The sequence below is a fragment of the Strigops habroptila genome, chromosome 9 (assembly GCF_004027225.2).
Source record: "Strigops habroptila isolate Jane chromosome 9, bStrHab1.2.pri, whole genome shotgun sequence".
Lineage (NCBI taxonomy): Eukaryota > Metazoa > Chordata > Aves > Psittaciformes > Psittacidae > Strigops > Strigops habroptila.
This window is the reverse complement of record NC_044285.2, coordinates 31,932,814-31,954,240: the sequence shown is the minus strand read 5'-3', so window position 1 is coordinate 31,954,240 and position 21,427 is coordinate 31,932,814. Positions and strand designations below refer to the sequence as shown.

Genomic DNA, 21,427 nt, shown 5'->3' with positions numbered 1-21,427 from the left:
TCTTGTGCAACTTATTTATGCCTTCTGTTTCTTTCTGAGCAAATACTTTCTCTTTAACAACGCAGAACTGATTTTTGAGAGTGCTAAATAATTTAATACCAGGAAGCAATATACAGATCTAGAACTCTGGCTACAACACTGCAAACCCACAGGATGCTTATTTACCATATTTACAGACTTGCTTCAGACATACATTGAAAAAAAATTTTTTTTCAGAAGAGGATATTATCACATGTATTTTAAAAATAAGCTTTCAAGAGGTATTGTTTTCTTCAAAACACTCTGAACTGTTGGAACTGTATCATTTGGATCCCAACCTGCCTTACCACACTAACATCAGAGTGTGAAATTCTACCTGTTACTTCATTGCTAACATAAATATTAGATGTCGCACAATAGCTAGGCCCAATTTTTAAAGTACCAGGAACATTTAAACTATGGTAGACTTGCAGAAACCAATCCATGACTATTTCTCGTATGTTCATAAAATGTCAACGACATTAGGCCCAAACCCACTGTGTCCAAGTTTTATTTTCCTGTGAACAGGGTAAACCCAAAAGTTATACCCTATCAACACGCTGACGAACACAACCCAAGTAATGAAAAGCCACAGCAATACTACACAGTATTAATAAAAATATTAAGCACTCAGCATATTCGTTGAAGGCTCAGTGATGGCTTTATTCAGGACCAGCACAAGGGCTTGGAAAGAAACATGGAATGCCATTAAGCAGTTTCAGTAAGAAGTACATTTGATAATTAAATGTATTTAGCAACTCAGCACATATATATTTGGTCAAGCAACGTTCTCTTTAATATCAGTAGGCAGTACCCCCTGCCATGGCATTACAAGGAGGAATCCACAACAGCGTTTTATCATGAACGTGTATTTAACAAGACTCCCCCCCCCCCTTCCCCCACCTTAAACGCCGTGCACTAGCAGTGCAGCTCTCCTGGAAACCTGAGAGACAGACTTTCCTTAAGTAGCGATAAAAGCTGAGGATTTAGCAATTAATGCCCCATCGCCAGCCCTGATCCTTGATCAGCGCCAAGCAGGCGGCGGCCCAGGGCTCTCCTCGCCTCCCCTCCCACACCGGCGGCGCCAGGGCCTCCCCTTCCCACAATAGGGGGAAGGCCCAAGGCCTCCTCAGCCGCCGGGGCCCTCTCTCGTCTTCCTTCTCTCTCTCCTCATCAGGCCTCAAGCTCCCTCAGCCCTGGGGCGGCGGCGGCCCCCGGCTCCTCTTACCCCAGAGGCCCGGCTCCCTCTACCCAGACACGGAGAGGGACCGGCCGAGGCCTCCACCCCTGCCCCACTCTTCCTCCTCCTCCTCTCCTTCCTGCCCCGGGGCCTCCGCTTTCCCTCAGAGCGGGGAGGAGGAGCCGCCACCGCCGCCGCCTCCTCCTCCTCCTCCCGTCCCAGGCCCCACTCCCTCCCCTGAGGCCCAGCCCGACCCAGCCGCGAGCACCCGGTACCTTGTAGAAGGCCCCGTTGGAGCCCCGCACCTCCACCACCAGCTCCTCCATGTTGTGCCGCGGCGGCTCGGTGCGGGAGACCCAGGCCCGGCGCCTCCTCCCTTCCCTTTCTCTCTCGGCGCAGAAGGGGGAAGAGCAGCAGGAGGAGGAGGGGTGTGTGTGCGGGCGGGTGAGGGGAAGGGGATCTCGGTTCACCGCGAGCGCGAGGGGGTGTGGCCGGCGGGGGGGCGGAGGGAAGGCCGCGCTGGGGGGGGACGCTCCGCTCGGCGGCGCCACCGCCGCCGCTCCTCGGCCTCGGCCGCCCGGAAATGAAACCGAAACGGTCACCACGCGCGGGGGGGCGCCCGTTTCGAACGTAAACGCTTGGTCCGCGTCACGTGACGGGCCGCCGAGGAAGCGGGGGGTGGGAAAAAAGGGCGGGGGGTGAGCGGGGCGGGGCGGAGGAGCCGGCCCCGGGCAGCACGCGCCGCTCGCCCACCGCCTAACGGTCGGCTCGTGCGCAGCCGCAAGGGGCAACCGGCGGTCGAACCCGGAGGTTGCGGCGCGCGCCTGAGCGACTGCCCCGCTGGCCAATCAGAGCTCTGGCTGCACTCCGCGGGCTGGCCGGGGCGGGGCGCGGCGTGCGGCGGCCTCCGGCGGGCCCTTAACCGGGGGGAATGGGGGGAGTGTCGTTGTCTATAGAGCAGCCGGGTCGGGGCGGGGAGTGGTGCTGCGGCCATTGGGTGAAAGAACGGCGCCGGGAAACAGCTCTTAGCAGCGATGGTGTTGCCGGGGCCTAGGGAGAGGCGATGGGAATGATGGGGCCGAGAGAGCGTTGGGGCTGCCGGGATTGGCTAGGATGAGGCCGCGGCCTGTAGGGAGTTAGCTCAGGTCGCTGAGGGGCGCTGCAATAGATGGCCGCCATGGCAGGGGGAGAAGGCTCAACCGTGCGGTGATGTCTGCATGTGTTAGGGGGAGGAGTGAAGAATAAAATGTGAGTTGCTCTGGCAGTTAATGAGTTCTGCACTAGCACATGGTCTGGCTGTGTGGCCGAGGCTGCTAGACATCTCACAAGACATCATACAAGATGAGCAGACTTGTAGGCCTGGAAGGCTGAAGGGCTCGTCCTTCTGCATCTCTATGTGAGAGTTCAGCTTTGTTCAACAAGCAGGATCACCATGTAACACTATTATTTTAGCTACATTTAGACACTCGTGAACATTTAAACTCCTAAGCTTTCTTGTCAGCAGAGCGTAACACACTGCATGTATAGTTCACCATAGAACCTGGTGGTGAATGTTTTAAAGTGCTGTATCTGTGATGGAGCATTTACAACTGAAAGTGTACTGGCACAAAAGCTGTTTATTCAGCCTGTCATTAGACCTGCAAAAACATTAACATGATCTCCCTATGTGTAGGTTTGGGGTTTTTTTCAACCAACTACAAAGAATAAGGGATAAAAAAAAATCAACACAGTTCTACCATTGGGTTCTACCCTCAAAAATCACAATGTATTACCATGGCTGTGATTTCTCCAACTAAGTGTGTGAGGAGGTGAAATTCTGCACCTACTGATGAATTTTCAAAACAACTCTTCAATCAGTAAGCCTATGATTTCTTTTTTTTTTCTTTTTTTTACATTATTGTGCTTCAAACCTTGCAAATCAGTGTTTCTCGGCATGCTGCATTTTACATTTAAGCTATGAAAGGGTGTACGGTATTGTTAGCCACCTGAACTTCTCCTTTCTGTTTATTTTCTTAATGTGTGACAGATTGAGAGTTGCCTGTGGCAATCCTTGTATACTATGTGGTCACCTGCTTATTATGATGTTTATTGTATGCATTCACAATGTCGAAGTAAATTTAATGGTATGATTGCTGTGTAGTGTACCTTGAAGGGAAGGTGTTTAATTCTCTTCATCAGATGTGGATATGCTTTTCAGCAAATTCTTGAATACAATGAAGAGTCAGTTCAATCTAATGATTCCGATGATGGCCAGCTGTGCTCATTGAACAGGCAGTCACAGAGTTGGCTTGCTTGGGGGTGGCAGAGAGTCCAAGAGGACTGAAGAAGGAAAAATTTAAAGATGAGGAGCAATGACCCAACATTTGTGTATGAATAAAAACACACTGGAGATTAGATTTTACAGAGTTACCATGAAGAAATTCAGGTTCAATAGACCTCCCTTGTGACTTGTTCATGTTAGAAATACTTTTTAAAAACTAGAAATTGTATAAATGGTTCAAATCAAAATTTCAGCAGTCTACCAGGATAAACGATGCCCAGCTCTAAAACAAAGTTAGCTGAAGTAGTTCTGTTTCACTTCATTCTGTTTTTTCTTCTTGGATTCATAATGTCTCGTAATAATTCTCCTGTTAATAAAATTGGTTGCTGTCATGCCGGCAGATTATCTCTGAGCAGGCAGAATATAAAGGTATCTAATTTAGCTCTGACTTCCAGTGGTGATTTTACCACTTTCCCTAAGCTAAAAGCTGCTGTACTGTATAATCTTCCCTAATGCTTAATTTAGATTTTCCTCGCTATTGCTTAAATTCAACATTTTTTATTTTGTCCTGACTAGTGAATGCCCTAATCCTTTCTTGTTTAATGAGGAAATTTACATATTTCCAGAGCACACTCTAGTTTTTCTGCTGATTGACTATTAACCTTTCCTCTTATTTTCCAAATTACTTATTGTTTTTGCTGTTGTAATTTGAACTATCTTCAGACTGAACTGTCCATCCGTTCTGAAATATGTTCACAAATTAACTAGTTCTTATGTAGACTTAGAGTAAGATAGATCGTTTTAAATGTGTCTGTATTTCAAATGCAGTGACAGTATAAAAGTACACCTCAGTAATTCCATTAGTGTCTTTAATATTAAAGGTAAAATGTTATTTCATTTAAACATTAGACTTCTTTTTTATAATCTTAGTTTTCAGTCACACTATGGAGTGGCTATAGGATTATAGTTCAGCCAAAATTCCTTAGCCCTATACTCCCCCAGGTTCTTTCATATTCCCAAACAATCTCAACTCGCCTGTTCCAAGTCTTGCTCTGCTTCTGTTTCTTACTTACTTCGTGTTTTGCAGACTGATCTGCTAACTGAAAGGTATTTCAGGCACTCTGCATTTGGAATACCTCGTATCACCACTAAAATAAAAGACAAAACCATTTTGACTTTTATTCAGCAATGGATTTACTCAAATGTTTTCTTAAATATTTGTAGAGAATATAAGAAAAAAGTCTCCTCCCATCTGGTCCTCAGTAGGAAAGTTGAAGGAGCTAAGTTAAAGGCACTTCTGGGGGCATATCATAGTCCTGTATGCTTGATCATCGGCACCGGTTTAGCTAATACTGTTTCCCTAGGATTTGTATCTTAAGTATTCCAGTTCTTTGTCTATTGGTCTTCACCAGGAAATGCTAGCTTGGATTCAGTACATTGAAGAAGATAAGCATTTAAAATGTAGCCATCAACACCAGCCTTTCAGAACAATAGCAACAATCAGAGCTTTTCCCCCCTGTGTACTGAATTGCTTATGAATTGATTTGTGAAAGACCCTTCATATAGACGCTGGGGTTAGAGGGACAGGAGTAACCGACTGTTTTTCCTCACCTGGTGCTATTTACCTGAAAGCTTGGTCATGGACTACAAATAAGAGTTACTCAGGAAACATTCTTTTTAAAAGATGGTAATCCAATTAACTGTTGAAGACTTAATAGAATTTTATACAATTCTTGTTTACATGCTTACTTTGGGCTTCAGCGAAATCTTGCTGAGGTTCATAGAGATTTTAATTCAACCTTTCAAATGTTTTTCTTGTGCATGACTTCAGACAGGAGCCTTTCCTGGATGACTTCTTTTCCCCTACATCTCAGCACACCATATAGATGATATTTAGACTTCTATATTTCCATCTAAGCCTGGTAGTGCCAATATATGTGTCTTATTTCTAACACTGTATTTGATACTGAGAAAAAAAGACCTTGCATACCTAGGATTTGAGTTATTTCAATTAGACCAAACAGTTCAGACTGTTGCCTTGGTAGTTTATAGCGGTAGCCAAAAGTTTGAGAAGGCAGGAGATTGTCACACTAGTTTAAAGGTGGTCAGATGCTTGTTTCTTGTTGGTTTACAATATAGTCTCGATAAAGTGCCTTTCTGTAATCTAGCTGAAATGGTGATGTTATAATAACCCGGTCAGCAATGGGAAGAAGCAGTTACAATCAATAGAAACATAAAGATGAAAAACTTCTTAGACAAGGTTGCTTTATGATTAATCAATAATAGCTGAAGGTTGAATATAACCAAAGTATTGCAGTTTTATTGGCTTGTCCTTGACTAAAGTGATATCCAGAAATGACATATATCCAAATCAGGATGTAGAGCAGCAGGTATTCTCAGAACTCGTGAAGAGAAGCTGAATAAATGAGGGAAGATTTACGAGTGTTAGTGTGTGTGTACAAGAAATCAGATTATGCTGTGCCTGTTCATTCAGTTCTTTGAATAGTTAATGTGAACTTTATCTGGGAGACCTGATAAAATACTCTAAAAGGTAGTGTTCACATGGAGAGGCAATGAAAGTATAACCATTACACGAGGACAAAAACAAATAGTGTAAAATGATTAAAAATCCTTCATTATATGTGTTGGACTGGTGGGTAATCTTTGATCTTGTAAAAATAGTGAGAAGATCCAACTAATCTCTGCTAATTTTCTGTCATCATTGCTTAAGTGACCTTCGATTAGACTTGACCATTTGTTGCTTCTTTAAGTCATTAATCAACCTTGTCCTCCTCCAAATGTATAGTTTTTTGTGTAGTAAGTTCGGAATAGATAGGCATCCAAGGTTCATTTTGTCACAGATTCTACTTTAGTGTAGGTATATGTTTCCACTGGTGGTTTTCAGTTTCTACCGTATATTGTGTCTTCGTGACCTGAATATAGAAGGAAGCCTGGGGGATTAAGTCTACTTTGTGCCTGCAGCGCAGAAGCTTCCCAGTTTCACAGAGAAGAGTCAAAGAAGTAAACATTGAAATCTAAACTTCAAAACATTATTAAACTTTGTAACTTACTTACAAAAATAGAATCTTCTAAAAATATGTATTTTTGAAATAGTGCCTGCTATCAAGCTGTAGCTCAGTTTGGTCATCCAAAAATCACCTATCATCACTGTCATTCAACTCAGCTGTGAAATAATTGTCTTGGAGGGTAATCTTTTTCTTATTTACTCCATGTTATGTTATGTTATGTTATTTGCTGGAATAGTGAGTCTCATTTAAAACCAATAGTTATTTGTGCATTCTTCTAGACCAGTATCTGTATATCCTATTGTCAGTCTGCAACTCTTGGTAACACGTTTTCTTTTTTATTTTTGAATATCAGGAGTGAATTTGAAAACACACCATGTAGCATTCTGCTGCCTAATTACCCAGTTTCATCCCCCACAAGTTGTGAGTTTCTATCCATTTCTCTTGTAACCCCACAAATGCATTTATTAGTATATTAAGCCTGCATGTTATTTCATCTGCAGAAGTATATTGGCATTGTAACCAGTTTGTGTACAGACGTTCACAGTCATGTGTAAAACTATATGTTAGTTTATTCAGCTAATTCTGGTTTTATTAATCATTAACCAAACCACATTTGAGATGAAAGTGAAAAGAGTTCTTGGATTAAGAGGGTCTTGAAAATGAATGAAGTAATTAAACCAGAAAACAATTACAGAAATCTTGGAGTGTAGCTGGTTAGAATGCAGTGCCAGAGAAATGTTCTGTTCTTTTCATGTGGTCAGACAGTATTAGTAACTGTAAATGTAGGGATGCTCCCCTACAGTATGCATGCTGGATGGCATTGTATGAATACTGTATGGTAATCCGTACAGTAGCCCTCATTTCAGTTAAGTGAGTTTTAGTATGAACACATAGCACTTAATTAATAGTTTATATCTCTGGAAGCTATAGACCTTAATATTCTATGGTCTTCATGAGTATATTGATGATGTCTTTGAGAAAAGAAAAGATTGGTGCATTACGAGTTAACTCACCCCTCTTGGGATTGGTTCATAGAATTAAGAGTCATATCCAAAAGTTACTGTTGTCGAAGTGGCTGTGATGCACTTGAATATCCTGAGAGGGAAGTACAGCCCTGCATTTCAGTGGCCATAACTGGAACCTTAAATTACAATTCAGATGAAGACAGCTATGCTACACTTAGATAATCTATTTCACATTATGAGCCTTTACTAACCTGCTCCTGTATATTTGTTAAAGGGCAGCATTCATCAGCATCAATGCCAAAGATGGAACTCGTGAGCTTATTAGGGTCTACATTTCTAGTCAATCTAGAACATAAAGTTATTTGTACAGTAGACAGACATTTCTAGACTATTTCACATCTAATTCTCTAACACAGAATGCAAGCATGTTTTTCTAGCACCCATGTTAATCAACTGAATGATCATCATGTAGTGATTTTAGCAGTGCATTCATTTTATTGTTTGTATGAGCAGGTCATAAAAATAGGTTTCAGAGAAGGTTGGATTTGCCTTTGGAATGGTTTTAATCTGACTTATGTTTTTTCCTATCACTTTTTGGATACTTTACAGTTTTCAGTAACTGCTTTGAATCAAGTCCATAAGTATGTATAACATGCCAAAAATAGATTAATCTCAAGCCTCTATTACAATTACAGTTTGGATTTCTGTATCACTTGCTACTTACGAGGTTTACAAGCAATTACAGACTAAGTCTTCCAGAGTCTCTTGGAAGGGGTATATTTCCTACCCCACTTTACAGAGAGAAAAGGAGCATCAGAGAGGATCAGATCTTGGTCCACAATGTGCTGAACACCCACCTCTATGAAGTGCAGAAAGGAGGCTGCTCTGCTGGTAATCTGGCCTTGTAGCTAAGTTAGTGAGGTTTGTACAGTTGGAGAAGCAAAAAGAGGCAGAGGAGACTGTATAAGTACATGAAATAGGGAAGGGAGTGTATGCAATAAGGTAGATATAGGCACATGGTTAATCCTCCTTATGGGTGGAGAGCTGGAAACAGGCTCTGCAGTGCATGCATGTGGCTGTTTGTTGTACAAAAATTGGACAATACCAATTTAAACACTGGTGAACATGAGGGGAGACGAGGGGTGGCCATGAGGGGTGAAGGGCAGTGGTGAGGGAAGATTATGAGGGGAGAGGAAGGACAGCCAGGAGGGAAGATCATGAAGGGAAAAGGAGGAGTGGCCATGAGGGGAGATCATGAGGGTACAGGAGGGTCGGCCGTGAGGGGTGAAGGGCCACCGTGAGGGGAGATTGTGAGGGGAAAGGAGGGGCAGCCATGAGGGGAGAACATGAGGGGAGTTGAGGGGTGGCCATGAGCAGTGAAGGGAGGCCATGAGGGGAGATTGTGAGGGGAAAAGAGGGGTCGCCATGCAGGGTGAAGGGCGATTGTGAGGGGAGATTGTGAGGGGAGAGGAAGAGTGGCCATGAGGGAAGATCATGAGGGAAGAGGAGGGGCAAGTCATGAGGGGAGATCCTGAAGGGAGAGGGGCGGCCATGAAGGGAGATCATGAGGGGAGGGGAGGGGCAGCCATGAGCAGAGATGATAAGGGGAGAGCAATGGCAGCCATGGGATGTGAGGGGTAGCCATGAGAGGTGAGGGACAGTCACGAGGAGAGATCATGAGGGGAGAGCATGGGCGGCCATGGGGTGTGAGGGGCAGCCATGGGGAATACGTGCGGCAACTGTACAGTGTGGGTCACTATAGGGGGCAGATGAGAGGTGGCTACGAGTGGAGGTCATGAGGCGCAGCCATGAGGGGAGATCTTGAGGGTAGATCAGTTTGCCCTTAGTGACGTGGTTTAGTGGTGGGCTTGGTAGTCCTGGGGCAATGGTTGGACTTGGTGATCTTAAAGGTCTTTCTCAGCCTAGTTGATTCTATGATTCTATGATGCTTCAATACTGAACCTAATTCAGAGATTTATGAATGTTGTTTGCTGCCTCTTTTGAACATAATGTAGTTTTCACTGAGATTGATCTGAAAATGTCACGTGACTGTTCCCAATCCGTAGCAAAATTCCCAGTGATGTCGGACAGCAGTAGGTCTGTATTTCAAAGGCTGTATATGCTAGTAGATTTATATGGCCTTGGTGTTATTTGTATTTACCTTGATGGGGACACCTATGGAAGTACGATGTGAAATGTCATAATCCTGACAGACCGTGATATTTAACTTCCTATTACAAGCATATATAACTTAAAAAGATTTGTATTTTTCCACTGAATTGTTACAGAAAACGACACTGTAATCTTATACTGTGGCAATAGGTGAAAAGTGTGAAAAAAATAAAAAGCAAAGGGAACAATCAGTCCTGTAGTTCTGCTTTTTGGGTTTGGGTCATAATTTTTTTTTTTTTTTTTCCCCAGCTAACAGAGCTGACAATTTTGTCTCAATAAGTAATATTTTATCCTTTACTAGTTTGAAAAACGGTCTTTGACATGCCATTCATAGGTTTATATCCTGGACACATTCGGCAGAGCTATACTTTTACCTTTCTTTTCCTGTGGGTTTCAAAAATCGCTTGATATTAACTTGCATTTTCTGTAGCTTCACAAACTGCAGAAAATAATATTCGAAAACAGATCAGTTTAAGATTGCCTGAACACTAAGATTTTAACTGCAATAATGAAGTCTTACCACGAGAGGACCCCCAAAGACAATTTGTCTTGTAGTGTGCAAAACAAGATGATACAAATTTGTCTTCAGAATACTGATGTGTGCAATATATTTAACTTTGCTTTAAGATAGTTTATACATTTCACTGTAATTTTGAAAGAAGACATGATATTAGCTCCTTAATAATATTAGCTCCTTAAAACACTGAGTACAGGCTACATTAGGACTAATAACATTTCACATAAACCCAGGAACCCTATTTGAACCAAATAAAACACTAAAAGCATATAATGCCTTTTGTAGTTATTCTTGTTAGTAGTAAATTTAAGCAATTCTAAAGCAATATTTTTATTATTGATAAATGGATTTTAATTTTGAGAACTGTCTTGTATACCATGATCTAGATTGTTCTTCCTTTACTTTCATCCACTCAGACAACTATGAAACACTTGCAGCACGTGCATTGAATCCTGAAGTTCCTTTATGGACCCTTTAACTAGATCATACCTATTCTACTTTAATGGTCCTGTTCGTTTCAGCTTAGAGTTCTTTTTCATTTTCACAGGCTTTCAAAGAAAATCACTCTCCAAGGTCGTGCTCTCGTGGATTATAATGAAAAGTCAACGAAGTGTTCTCATGCTACAGGAAGCACTTCAGTGCTGTACTCTTTACTCTTTAAAAAGTTCCACTTCAATAATGTATTGCTGAACCAAATTAAATGAGATTTTCAGCAAAATCATCATGATATTAAATAGAAGGCTGCTAAAGGAACATCCCCTCTAATCTTACAAAAAAAAAAAAGTCTCAAACAAGGAATGGAACTTATTCAATAAACTACCTTTTAGTAACAAATGAGAAAAGTCTATTCTTTCAAAACAACAGGAAAAATAAGGTCATAACTTTAGAAAGGTGGTCTACTTCGTGTTCAGAAAATCGTAAATCAGGACACTTGGGTGAATAAAAATACGTGTAAAAATGAGCCCATTAGAATGGTCTGGTTTTGACTACAGAAGATTATAAAAGTATATGGTATAAAGCCAAGGACCTGGCTTTATAGATAGGCAAACCCCGGAGATTTTCCCATTACTCTTTAGAAGAAACAAGAAGTACAAGTAGTTTACAATGGTTCAACCAGATATAGTTCCACAGAAAGTGGCAATTAATTAAGATTGTTTCTACTATTCTGTATCAAGTTCTACAATCACTTCAGCTCATGTAACAATCAAAGGCTGTAGGCCTGTGTTCAACACAAGCACCAGTCAGGTATTCTTAAAACCAGTATAAACTTGCTTTATTGAAGTGTAATAGAGAACATTCTCTTCAAATCTCTTAATCCAGGTGTGAAAATATTGATGACATACCTTTGAGTTTAGATATGAATAATTTTTGAGTTTAGATATATTACTACTACAATAACGTCTGCTTTTATTCACAAAGATACATGTAGGTAGATTATCCAGTATTAATCACTACTTCCTCAATAGCAAAGCACCTGAAAGACTAGCATAAATCTCATGCAGGTGTATCATCATGTTAGCAGGAAGCCAGGTTCTTGTATGTGTAAATATCAATTAAGTATTTGACTCCACTGGCAGTTTATCTGCCACTATGAAAATACCAGACAGCAAGCGCTGCTGGACCTAATTTAATGTAATTAAGATTATTTCCTTTATAAAGGAAGGTATTGTACCTGGACAGAATTCTGCCCAAAATTTATATGGTATATTCACCAATAAGAAAATATAAATTCACTTCAGTGCTACTTTGTTCCTGTATTTACATATTCTACTGGAGGCAAAAGCCTGTGAGTGTATGTTCTGTTTTTGAAAATACATTTTCAAAGGCTTTCACATCTATGTGTCAGGGATTCAACATGATGGACACAACATGGTGTCTGTTCCCCCACCCACACCCCGCCCTAAAGATAAGAAAAAATATCATGAGACTAAATAGACGATTTTGTGGTCTTTTAGCTTGTAATTACCATATGTCTTAGCTAAACTCATTTGTCTCCCTGCTTTATACAGCTTCTGCTTTTGTTAACATTATTGTCAAAACACACAGTCCTGTACTAAGTTAGATTAGCAATTCGCACCTTTATAAAAGATTTGGCAGAACTCCAGTGTTTTGATGTCAGACATGATCATTGATTTGCATTTTAAAGAGGTGTCATTCACTCAATGCATCATTTTTCCTTTTGTACATGTAACATTTTTCGGAAGAGATGGAAAAAAGTGTAAATTTATTTTATGAGTGCTGTCTGAGTCTCTTGGAACAACAGACATTGCTGAATCTGGGAGTTGGGGGAAGAAATGTTTCAACTGTGGAAGGAAAGTTACAGATTTCAGTGAGTGAAAGACATGTTTACTCTAGCAGAGATGTTGTGCCTCTGCACCAGTTGTAGGTGGCTGTTTCTCTGTGGGTTGTCTGAGAGCGTAGGCTACTTGGCATCACCTAGTCTGCATGCAAAACAACAGCTTGGATTGGTGACATGTAGAAAGGAATCACTAGGAATCACAAGTTGTTTTCTCAATTTGTATGATAAACTAAACCGTACCACAAATACTGGGGTCCTATGGTAAGGTTCGTTTCGGTGAAGTGCTCTGCTGAACAGAAGTACCTCAGAGCTTTGCTACTGGCTTTGGTGAGGTCAAGATTCCTCCTATCATCTACCACTTCAGGATCTGAGTTGCCCAGCTATGAACAGAGTTGCCCTGCATGACCTCCAGACAGGCCCTCAAACCTAAATTATTCTATGACTCTGTAATGGCGCAGTAATTCTGCATTGCAAGCATGTTCAGATATTCATGCTATTTGATGGAACAAGAAGTGAAGTCCATGTGGCCAATTTTCATGAAATATTAAAATACCACATCTGTGGTTAAAAATAAAGCTTAAGAGGCAATATTTTTCTTCTTTATTGACTCTTTCAGTGCCTTGTTAGAGCTCACCTGGTGCAGAGTGCGTTGCAGCAGATCACTGAGTTGGAAATTACATCACAGAAAGGTTGCAATGTGGACACAGATTCTGCCACAAAGGCTTTATAGGGATGTCAGGTATTGCCAAAAGGTAGCTGAGGAATGTGGAGCGATAAAATAACAGAAGACACAGTTAACCAACAGCTGAGAAGAAAACGTCTCTGAATAAAAGGAAAATATCTCTGAAATTACTGTCTAACATTTCCCAGGAAGAGACAAGCATTATCAATCAGAATCACAAGAGACCAATTGTTCTTGTATGACATTATGATGATAGGCGTCTTAAACCCTGAAGGAATTTGTCTTAATAAAGTAGTGTGGCAGTTTCATGTAAAGCAGCTTTGACTAGTGTAAGCAGAAATTATTGTACCAATTCATATGAACAGAAATGTTTCTATAGTAAACTGTAAAGGCTGTTTATGGCTTTAGTTGTGTCACTCATGAAAGAGAAGAAAATAAAGCTAGTTAAAACTTTAGGCCCATTGGAAACCCATTATACTTTTTACAACAGCCGAAGGAATAACAGGACTATGGTTACCTGAGGAGAGGAGACAGAACAGTATTGCTCTTCAGGTAATTTCTTAACTATTCGTTTTTGATTAGACAAAAATAAATGTCAGCTCTGGCCTGAAGCCTTAGGTAAGATGACTGTATTATCAAAATGCTAATAAGAGTTTTGCAGAGAAGACAGGAAGACGAATTAAGAACTCCTGCTCTGGATGGTGCAATTGAAAGGAGGATGAAAGACCAAAGAGGAGATGTCACTGAAGCAGATGAAAACGTGATCCTGGACATGAAAAGAACTACTTACTGGTGTGCAAGCAGCTTTATAAGCCAACAGTATGTTGCTGGTGAAGCTGTATGAACTGAAAAAACCAGGATACACACCAAAAAGGCTTTTTAGCAGGGCCTGTTGTGATAGGATGAGGGGTGATGGTTTTAACCTAAAAGAAGGGAGATTCAGGCTGGATGTGAGGAAAAAATCTTTGAGAGTGGTGAAATGCTGGCACAGGTTGCCCAGAGAGGTGGTGAAACGCTGGCACAGGTTGCCCAGAGAGGTGGTGGATGCGCTATCTCTGGAGATGTTCAAGGCCAGGCTGGATGTGGTTCTCAGTAACCTGGTCTAGTTGAAAATGTCCCTGCTTATTGCGGGGAGGTTGGACTAGATGAGCTTTGAAGGTTTCTTTCAACCCTAACTGTTCTATGGTTCTATGATCCTATAAAAAGAGCAGCAGCATAAAGCCTGTTCCCACCTTCTCCCTGCCCTCTGTCCTGCAAGAGTGTGCGGGAGGACAGGAGGAAAAGCCACCAAGTATGATCCTGGTGGAGGGCAGGAAGGGTGTGGGCAGGCTATGTGGCACATATTCTTTCTCTTTTATCTCTGAGGTCTATCGTAATAGGTCAGCAATCTTAATTAAGCACTCCACTAAGACAATACCACGTAAGTATTATTCCTATTACAGTCAAGAATGGTTTTGTTTGTTACCTGAATAGGAGCAGTGTAGACCCTACAATGCTCTATGCATGAAACAGGTCTATCAAATCTCAGCAATGCTTGTATATATAGTAATCAGTTATTGCTGATGTGTTCGATTGATTTGATTTTAGCTTTGACAGCTTCTGAACATGAAAAGGACTTTTGAAAATAAGTTATTCAGAGATGACTAATGACAAAAAGGTGATTGAGAGGCTGTATGTGCCCCTGTGGATGACAACATTGTACATCAGAACAGAGCAAAAATTCTCCAAGGAGAAAAGTGAGGATCTATGTTCAAATAAAAATTGTTCAGGGCATTAGGAAGACAAATAAGGATCTATAACTGAGGTATCTGTTTTCAAGTCTGTTTTCAGTCTAAATTAAGTAAACAGTGATGGGAGTGACATCCTTCTTGGTCTGTCCACCAGTAAGAGACATTTCCCTGCTCTCCTAGAGCCTGAAGCACATGCTGTGCAAGCCATTCAAGGCTCTCAGCAATTAAAGATCTTATTTGGTTTCCACAGACATGAAGGCAAATTTCCTGATGATTCTAATGGAAACTAGAAAGACTCTGAGAAAACCAGTAGTAAAATACTCCAACTTTACCACATAAAAGAACAGAACTTAGCCTGTTTGAAGGTGGAGGAGGGGTATTTGAGATTATTTATTTTATTAGGATCCGAATCTATACAGATAGAAGAAAATCATCATGGTCTTCGTCAGTAGCTATTGTTAGTGATATATATGTTAATAAAAGTCTGAACTCCCTGAAAACTTTACTCTACCTGATCCAGGACAAATTAATCACCATTAAGATTTTATCCAAGCTGAGTAAATACAGCAATGTTCCTGTCAAAACATGCAGCCTTGGTTCCTAAACAGTACTCTTGGTCCCTTGAAAAATGAGTGCTTATCTGATGACAGTCTTAATGAAAGAATAATAGGTACTCATTTTTAACTCTCCAGGAACTATACAGAAGTCTATCAAATAGTTTCCTGGGAAATTTGTATTTTGTTACAGTTGTTTGCTATCTCCTAGAACTGCTTGCTTGACCAGTTTTCGTTGTGCAAAGCTAAAAATAAAAGCTTTTTTTAGCTAGAAAACAGGATTAGATTTTTTTTTTTGGTCAGTACCATAAAACAGAACAGGTTACATTACTCTGTTTTTCCCTTATCACACCATAGTTTCAGATGCACCATAGTACAAAAACATTGGTTTTCCTATCTTGCTGTTAAAGCCTGTCATTAACAAGTGATGATTAAATTTATTTTTCCTTTTTTCCCTAAAATATGGCATGAGCTTTCTAATCTTTCATTCACATGAAACAGTAATTATAACTTCTCTGGAAACAATGCTGAAGGTATTTTGTCTCCTTTGATAGGCTAGAGGTGATTGATGCTTGGAGGTTTGGGGATTTTTTTAGAAGTTAGATTAATATATGGATTTTTGGTCATTTAGCACTGTAAGCTTTGATAATAGAAGCTAAACACAGGAGGGTTTTATCCCTGTTAGGACTAAGACATGTAAAACAGAGTTTTTCTTTTTATTAGAGTTTGGCTCCTGAACCAGAGGCAATAGTAATAACAATAAGTGGGGTAATTTTGTAAGCGTTATCTGTAGGAAATGTAATAAAATAGCTACAAGAGGAAACGTGTTTGGAATTGTCGTATTGAAAATATTATTCAGTATGTTAGAGATCAGAAACAATAACATCTTGTTTCCTGTGGTAAAAATGTGCTAATAAGAATGCTTATATTAATAGCACTGCTTCAGTCAGCATGTATTGTTGGGGTTTAACATATGCTGAAAAGCCCAACTTTTTTAGACTAGTTGTGTTTAGATTTTGCTATTAAAAAAGTAATCAAGATTCCTTTTTATCCTAAGTTTGCATTGCAGGTCCTTTTGAGTGCCATGAAGCTTGAAATTTCACTTCACAGACTACATCCACATCTGGGATTGTTTTCTTTTAAGAGTCGTGTTCGTTGATGTGTTTGAGCCTACCTTAAGGCTTGAGTCTGCAATCATTCCTGTGAAGTACAAAGGAGACTGGGTTGGAAAAGAATTATATGGTGCGGGTGGTGGTCCTTTGCTGTGCTGATAACATCAAAATCTGTTTTATTGCACCAGATACCAACTTGGTTTTCTGAGTGCACGGTTGAGGTAGTGGCTTAGAGAAAGATGACCTTATGATAAAACAACAAGCCTGCTTGGTAGGAAGAATGGAGGAACCAAAAAAAAAACCAAAAAAAAAAAAAAAAAAAACAAAAAAACATAAGAATCAAAGAAATAGAAATAATCAGGACTGAACTGAGTCTGGAAAACTACAAGAATATGAACTTTTCAGCAAATACGTCAAGGTTAAAATACTGACTTAATTTGATCTCTTTGTCAAGTTCTTGTTTTCTGCTGCTTTCTTTGGTCTATGATTCCATATTTACTTTTTCTATTAAAGAAATCTATTTCAGACTTCTTTGAACTTTACCTGCAAATGTATTGCCTTTATTTTCTCTTTTGTTCTTTCAGTTGTCTAGCAACCAGCTTCTCAGTGACTTTCACTGCAGTTTCCTCTTACCACACTTGCTGCGTTGGATAGAGCCTAGAGTGAGAGCTCACTTGGTTGGCATGGTACTGTTAGAGTAGTTGGTTTGTCCTTGCTCCAAACCATTGAGTAGGCAAAGCAGTTTTAGAGAAGGGGTGTAAGGCGTAAGAAATGTAAGGTATATGATTTCAACATTTATCAAATTTATGCTATAACTTGAAAAGAAGGAGTTCTGAGTATGACTGTTAAATTAAAGAGAAAGTGGGGGGAAAAAAAAAAGGAGCTGGTAAAGGAGGCAGATGATAGAAAACCTATTTATCACTTTTCCCAATTGTAGAACATAAAGTCTTTCACAGAGCAAGGCATGCATGAAGAGATCTTGAGGCTGAGCGTGGTGCTTGTGGAAATCATTGAGTAGAAGCGGGGTATTTAATCAGAAAAGACAAATGAAAACCAACAAAAACTACAGATCCCCTTAATGCTTTCCACATAGTTGTCAGCATTCACCAAGATGGTATTCAGTGTTTTCTGAACAGAAGGACATATATAGAGACATTGTTAGGCTAATGCTTGTGTCTTGAAGTTTGTAACCAATACTGAAGTCAAATTTGAGACACGTTTTAAGGTACTCTCAACTCTTCAGGCTCCACCTTCAGATAATTATTGGCAGTGTCTCAAAGAGTACAGCACAGGCAGGTTAATTTGAGCAGTCCAAGACTGTAGGAGCCATTTCTGAGCATAATAGAGAATTTCTCACAGGTAACCTAAGAAATACATTGGAAAGCGAGGGCTAGAACTCACCTACTGTTACTGTTTCACCACATAGCTATAAGATCTCCCCCTGCCCTGTATTAGAGATGTATGACACCATGTTTGCATAGAATCAAATTAGAGATATAAAAGCTAAGAACTCTTCAGCTCGTATGTGGTAGGTAGCAAAACACATGCACTGTAAGCATTCTAACCCACTGAACCAAATAAACTGAGTTTGCTTAAACTATAGTTGAAGCTGCTTCAAGTTAAAACATAAAGGCTGTCATTGAGTACTGCAGGTTGCAGCTAGTATAGTAGTACAACATAGCAGGTAGCAAGAGTGACAGCAATGCTGGTCTTGTTCTTAAATGGTGCTATAGATTTGAAGCCAGTAAGTGGCATAACAAATTAAGAAGTCTGTTAGATATTCTGTTTGTGAAGACCCAAATTTAAAAATAACTACTCAGAGCATCAGCATTTTTCTTGGGCTGAGTGACATGTTTTGACATTTTCTCTTAATACAGAAAGGGGAAAAAGCTGACTAAAGAGTTCCTATTGACCTATAATGCAGTGATGTTTCAGGCACTAAATGGCTCACTTATCTGCAACTCCAGAATATCTTCTACTGCATGAAATGTTGAGCATGTCATAGAAGGCAGAAAGTAGCAATGTATTCAGAAGTATAAAGTTAAATAGGTCTTACCGATTGACTACCACACCATGTGTAACAAATGTGCAGCTCTGTTTTCCAAGGCGGTCAGTAGTAGGGGCATTGTGGACTGCAGAGTGATCCACACTAAGGACATTTATCCAACTTTATGACCATGGTTTTATGCATAAAAATTGCATATCATCCTGAATTTCCATCTGGCTTTTCATACCTCTTTCCAAGGAAAGAGAGCTAAAGCTATTAATTTTAAACACTGTGCATATTACTTCGTACCGATTACTCATTGAAGGGCTAGGTGATCATTGAAAAGAACTTCCTCGTAATTCCATTCCTAATACCAGCAGGTTTTGGCATTCAGACACCCCTAGAATTCAGACAGACTCTTAGTTTAATATAATTAATCCGTACATTCATTGCAAGTTATTTACTTTAATCGAAATCTTCTCCTAACATAACTACACACATAGATGTGTGAAGAGAGCACCAAAAATCAGTGTGGTTTTCTCTTTTACTGCACACTTCCCTATACTCTGCTTCCAAAGCCACTATTATTCACAGCAAATTGATTTTTGTATAAACATGTGCCAGAAGCAAGCAGCAGTTTCTATGTTCTTTACGCTCCCTATGACATCCGTCAGTTCAAAATTGCGCCTTATGGGGGTGCTGTGCCACCTAAAATAAATTGCATTACGCTGTGAAAGGCTTACATGGATCAGAATAATATAGTGACACATACGTGAAGATATTTCCTTTCCCCCCGCCCTTTCAACATACTCTGTTCCTTTATTTCCCACAGGATCCTAAGAGCAGCTCTACAACTGAGTTTCTCTTCTGCCAAAGAAATCTTAAAATACAAAATAGGTTTTTCTTTCCAAAATAAAGTAACACCTTTCTGTGTGTAGGTGAAAAACTTCCTCAGGTGAAAGAAAAATGTTCAAGAAACAGTCTTTTCTAAATCATACGAGGATAAATAGTTTTAGCAGATTTCAGAAAAGTTACTAATGATTTACATCTGCTTGTGTGATTAATATCCAGCTTGACAAGCTGGAAAGCCAAAAGCCAGCTTTGATGCTACCTATTTAGGACATTATTTGAAGTATTTTCCCATCTTTTTCCAAGTAACCTACATTATTCTTCTGTTCTTGTGATAATTCATAAGCAGTAAGAATTCCTATGACACTTTACATCTTCAAAGCACCAAAATTAGTGATTAGTAATTATTAGTAATTATGATTATTAACTGTTCTTAATTAAAGTCTTAAGAATATCTGTGTAACTTACAGGTTTTCCTGCTGTTATTAAGGAAAAGATGCAAATACGCTGTGGACCTTAAACCCCTGAGTAGATTCACCAATGATGATATTTCTCCTTTTTTTTAATATATATGTGCCAGTCATGAGTGTACTCATGCTTAAAGCTGAAAAGCTTTATCGAATTGGGAACTATATTTTTTTGCTTCAAGAAATCCGCAGTAAAGTCTTGGTCTGTTCTGTCACTTGGATCCTTCTAGTTTTCTTAAAATCTTACTGCTTGAGGCTGAACTTTCAATGCCCAGAGTGAATTCATTAGAAGTCTCAAAAAAGTAATTTAGATGCTTTGAAACAACAAAACAGCAAGTTTTGTGGTTAGAGGGAAAGGAGTTTGTATAAGGGTTTATACAACTGTCACTCTTTTTTTTTTTTTTTTTTTTGTTTGCTTCTAACCTTTGATTGAGGAAAAAAGTTCCAGGGTTGATTCGTAGTTAAGATGTGCTTTTGAAGTTACTAAGAGAAGTCTACGCTTCATTGAAAGGATGATCAGTAGCACTTTCTAAGATTTTAAATAGGGAATAGTATCTTGCTGCTTCTATCATGCCACACGGGCTTCCTTTACATTCTCCCTCAGCAGCCTGCGAGAGAAAAGCTGCTATTTTCAGGCTGCTACTGTGACTAAAAGTAAATATCTTAAAGTAACAGAGCATAGTCTTGAAGAAATTCCTCAGCTTCTCTGAGAAAAACATGCAAAAAGGGAAAAAAAAAATCTACAGCTCAAAGAATGCGTCAGGATGCACATTGGCATTGTAAAAGCTTATTAAAATCAAGAAATTAAAATAAAAAGTCAGATATAATCGTAGACACATTGAAGTTGGATTCACAAGGAAACCCAGCAGGACCTGGGAAACTTTGAAGGCAGGACAGAGATCCTAAACTCCCATTGGCCTGAATCTGTTAGTCCATGCAATGTAGCATATTGCTGGGTAGGTACAACATCTCAGCTTGAAAGCAGGAAACCCACATATGAACTGATAGTCCACCTCCAAGTCAGGTTCACATGGTCCTTTACCTTTCTCAGCACCTGCTTCAGAGGGTTGCACACGTAAAACCACTATCAAGAGATCTTAAAACACACTCAGGAATCAAGCTTTGATGAAACATTATTTTTTTAATTTCTCATCCCTGGCTATTACTTTCTTTCTCTAGCAGAGACAATGGTTTCATTATCTAACTGCAGCGATTTTCAAACCTGGCTCTAGTAGCAAGAGGCCACTGACCCACAGCAGTGAAGCACCTATTGCCCAGGGGGCATTGCTAGTAACTTCCCATGGCACAGCCAGGCTCAGGACAAGGATGGGGTCTGGAAGGACCTGAGCAAGCTGGCAGCAAAGCTTGCAGGAACTGTAATTGTGGCAAAGGCCTTTGTTCATAGTTCCCTATTTATGATTTGCAATAATAAGACTGCCTTGCTGGCAGTTAAAATTTATTATATATATACATATATATTTCAAACTAAGAAAAAGAACAAATGTGGCAAAATTAGTCTGAAAATTCAAATATTCTTCGGAATTCATTATATATGTATTTGGTTCTGTCCAATGCCCTTCAGGGCTTCTTAACTTCCAGATTCTTC

The 21,427-nt window shown here is 40.0% G+C and overlaps 1 protein-coding gene and 1 long non-coding RNA gene across 6 annotated transcripts in view; one reads left to right on the top strand and one right to left on the bottom strand.

The window, feature by feature from the left end:
• Positions 1-2,031, bottom strand: part of FMR1 (FMRP translational regulator 1) — a 49,272-nt gene extending 47,241 nt beyond the window's left edge. For all 5 annotated transcript variants that reach the window (XR_003993335.1, XM_030498541.1, XM_030498540.1 and 2 more), the window contains exon 1: positions 1,474-2,031. Coding sequence is in view for 4 of the 5 variants with exons in the window: in XM_030498541.1 (XP_030354401.1) it covers positions 1,474-1,524 (51 nt within the window). In the remaining variant the exon portion in view is untranslated. The remainder of the gene's footprint in view (positions 1-1,473) is intronic.
• Positions 2,032-6,765: 4,734 nt separating this feature from the next.
• LOC115613283 lies at positions 6,766-10,909 on the top strand. Its single transcript, XR_003993336.1, has 2 exons — positions 6,766-6,907; positions 10,689-10,909. It is a non-coding gene; the product is annotated as an uncharacterized LOC115613283 (long non-coding RNA).
• Positions 10,910-21,427: the final 10,518 nt, after the last annotated feature.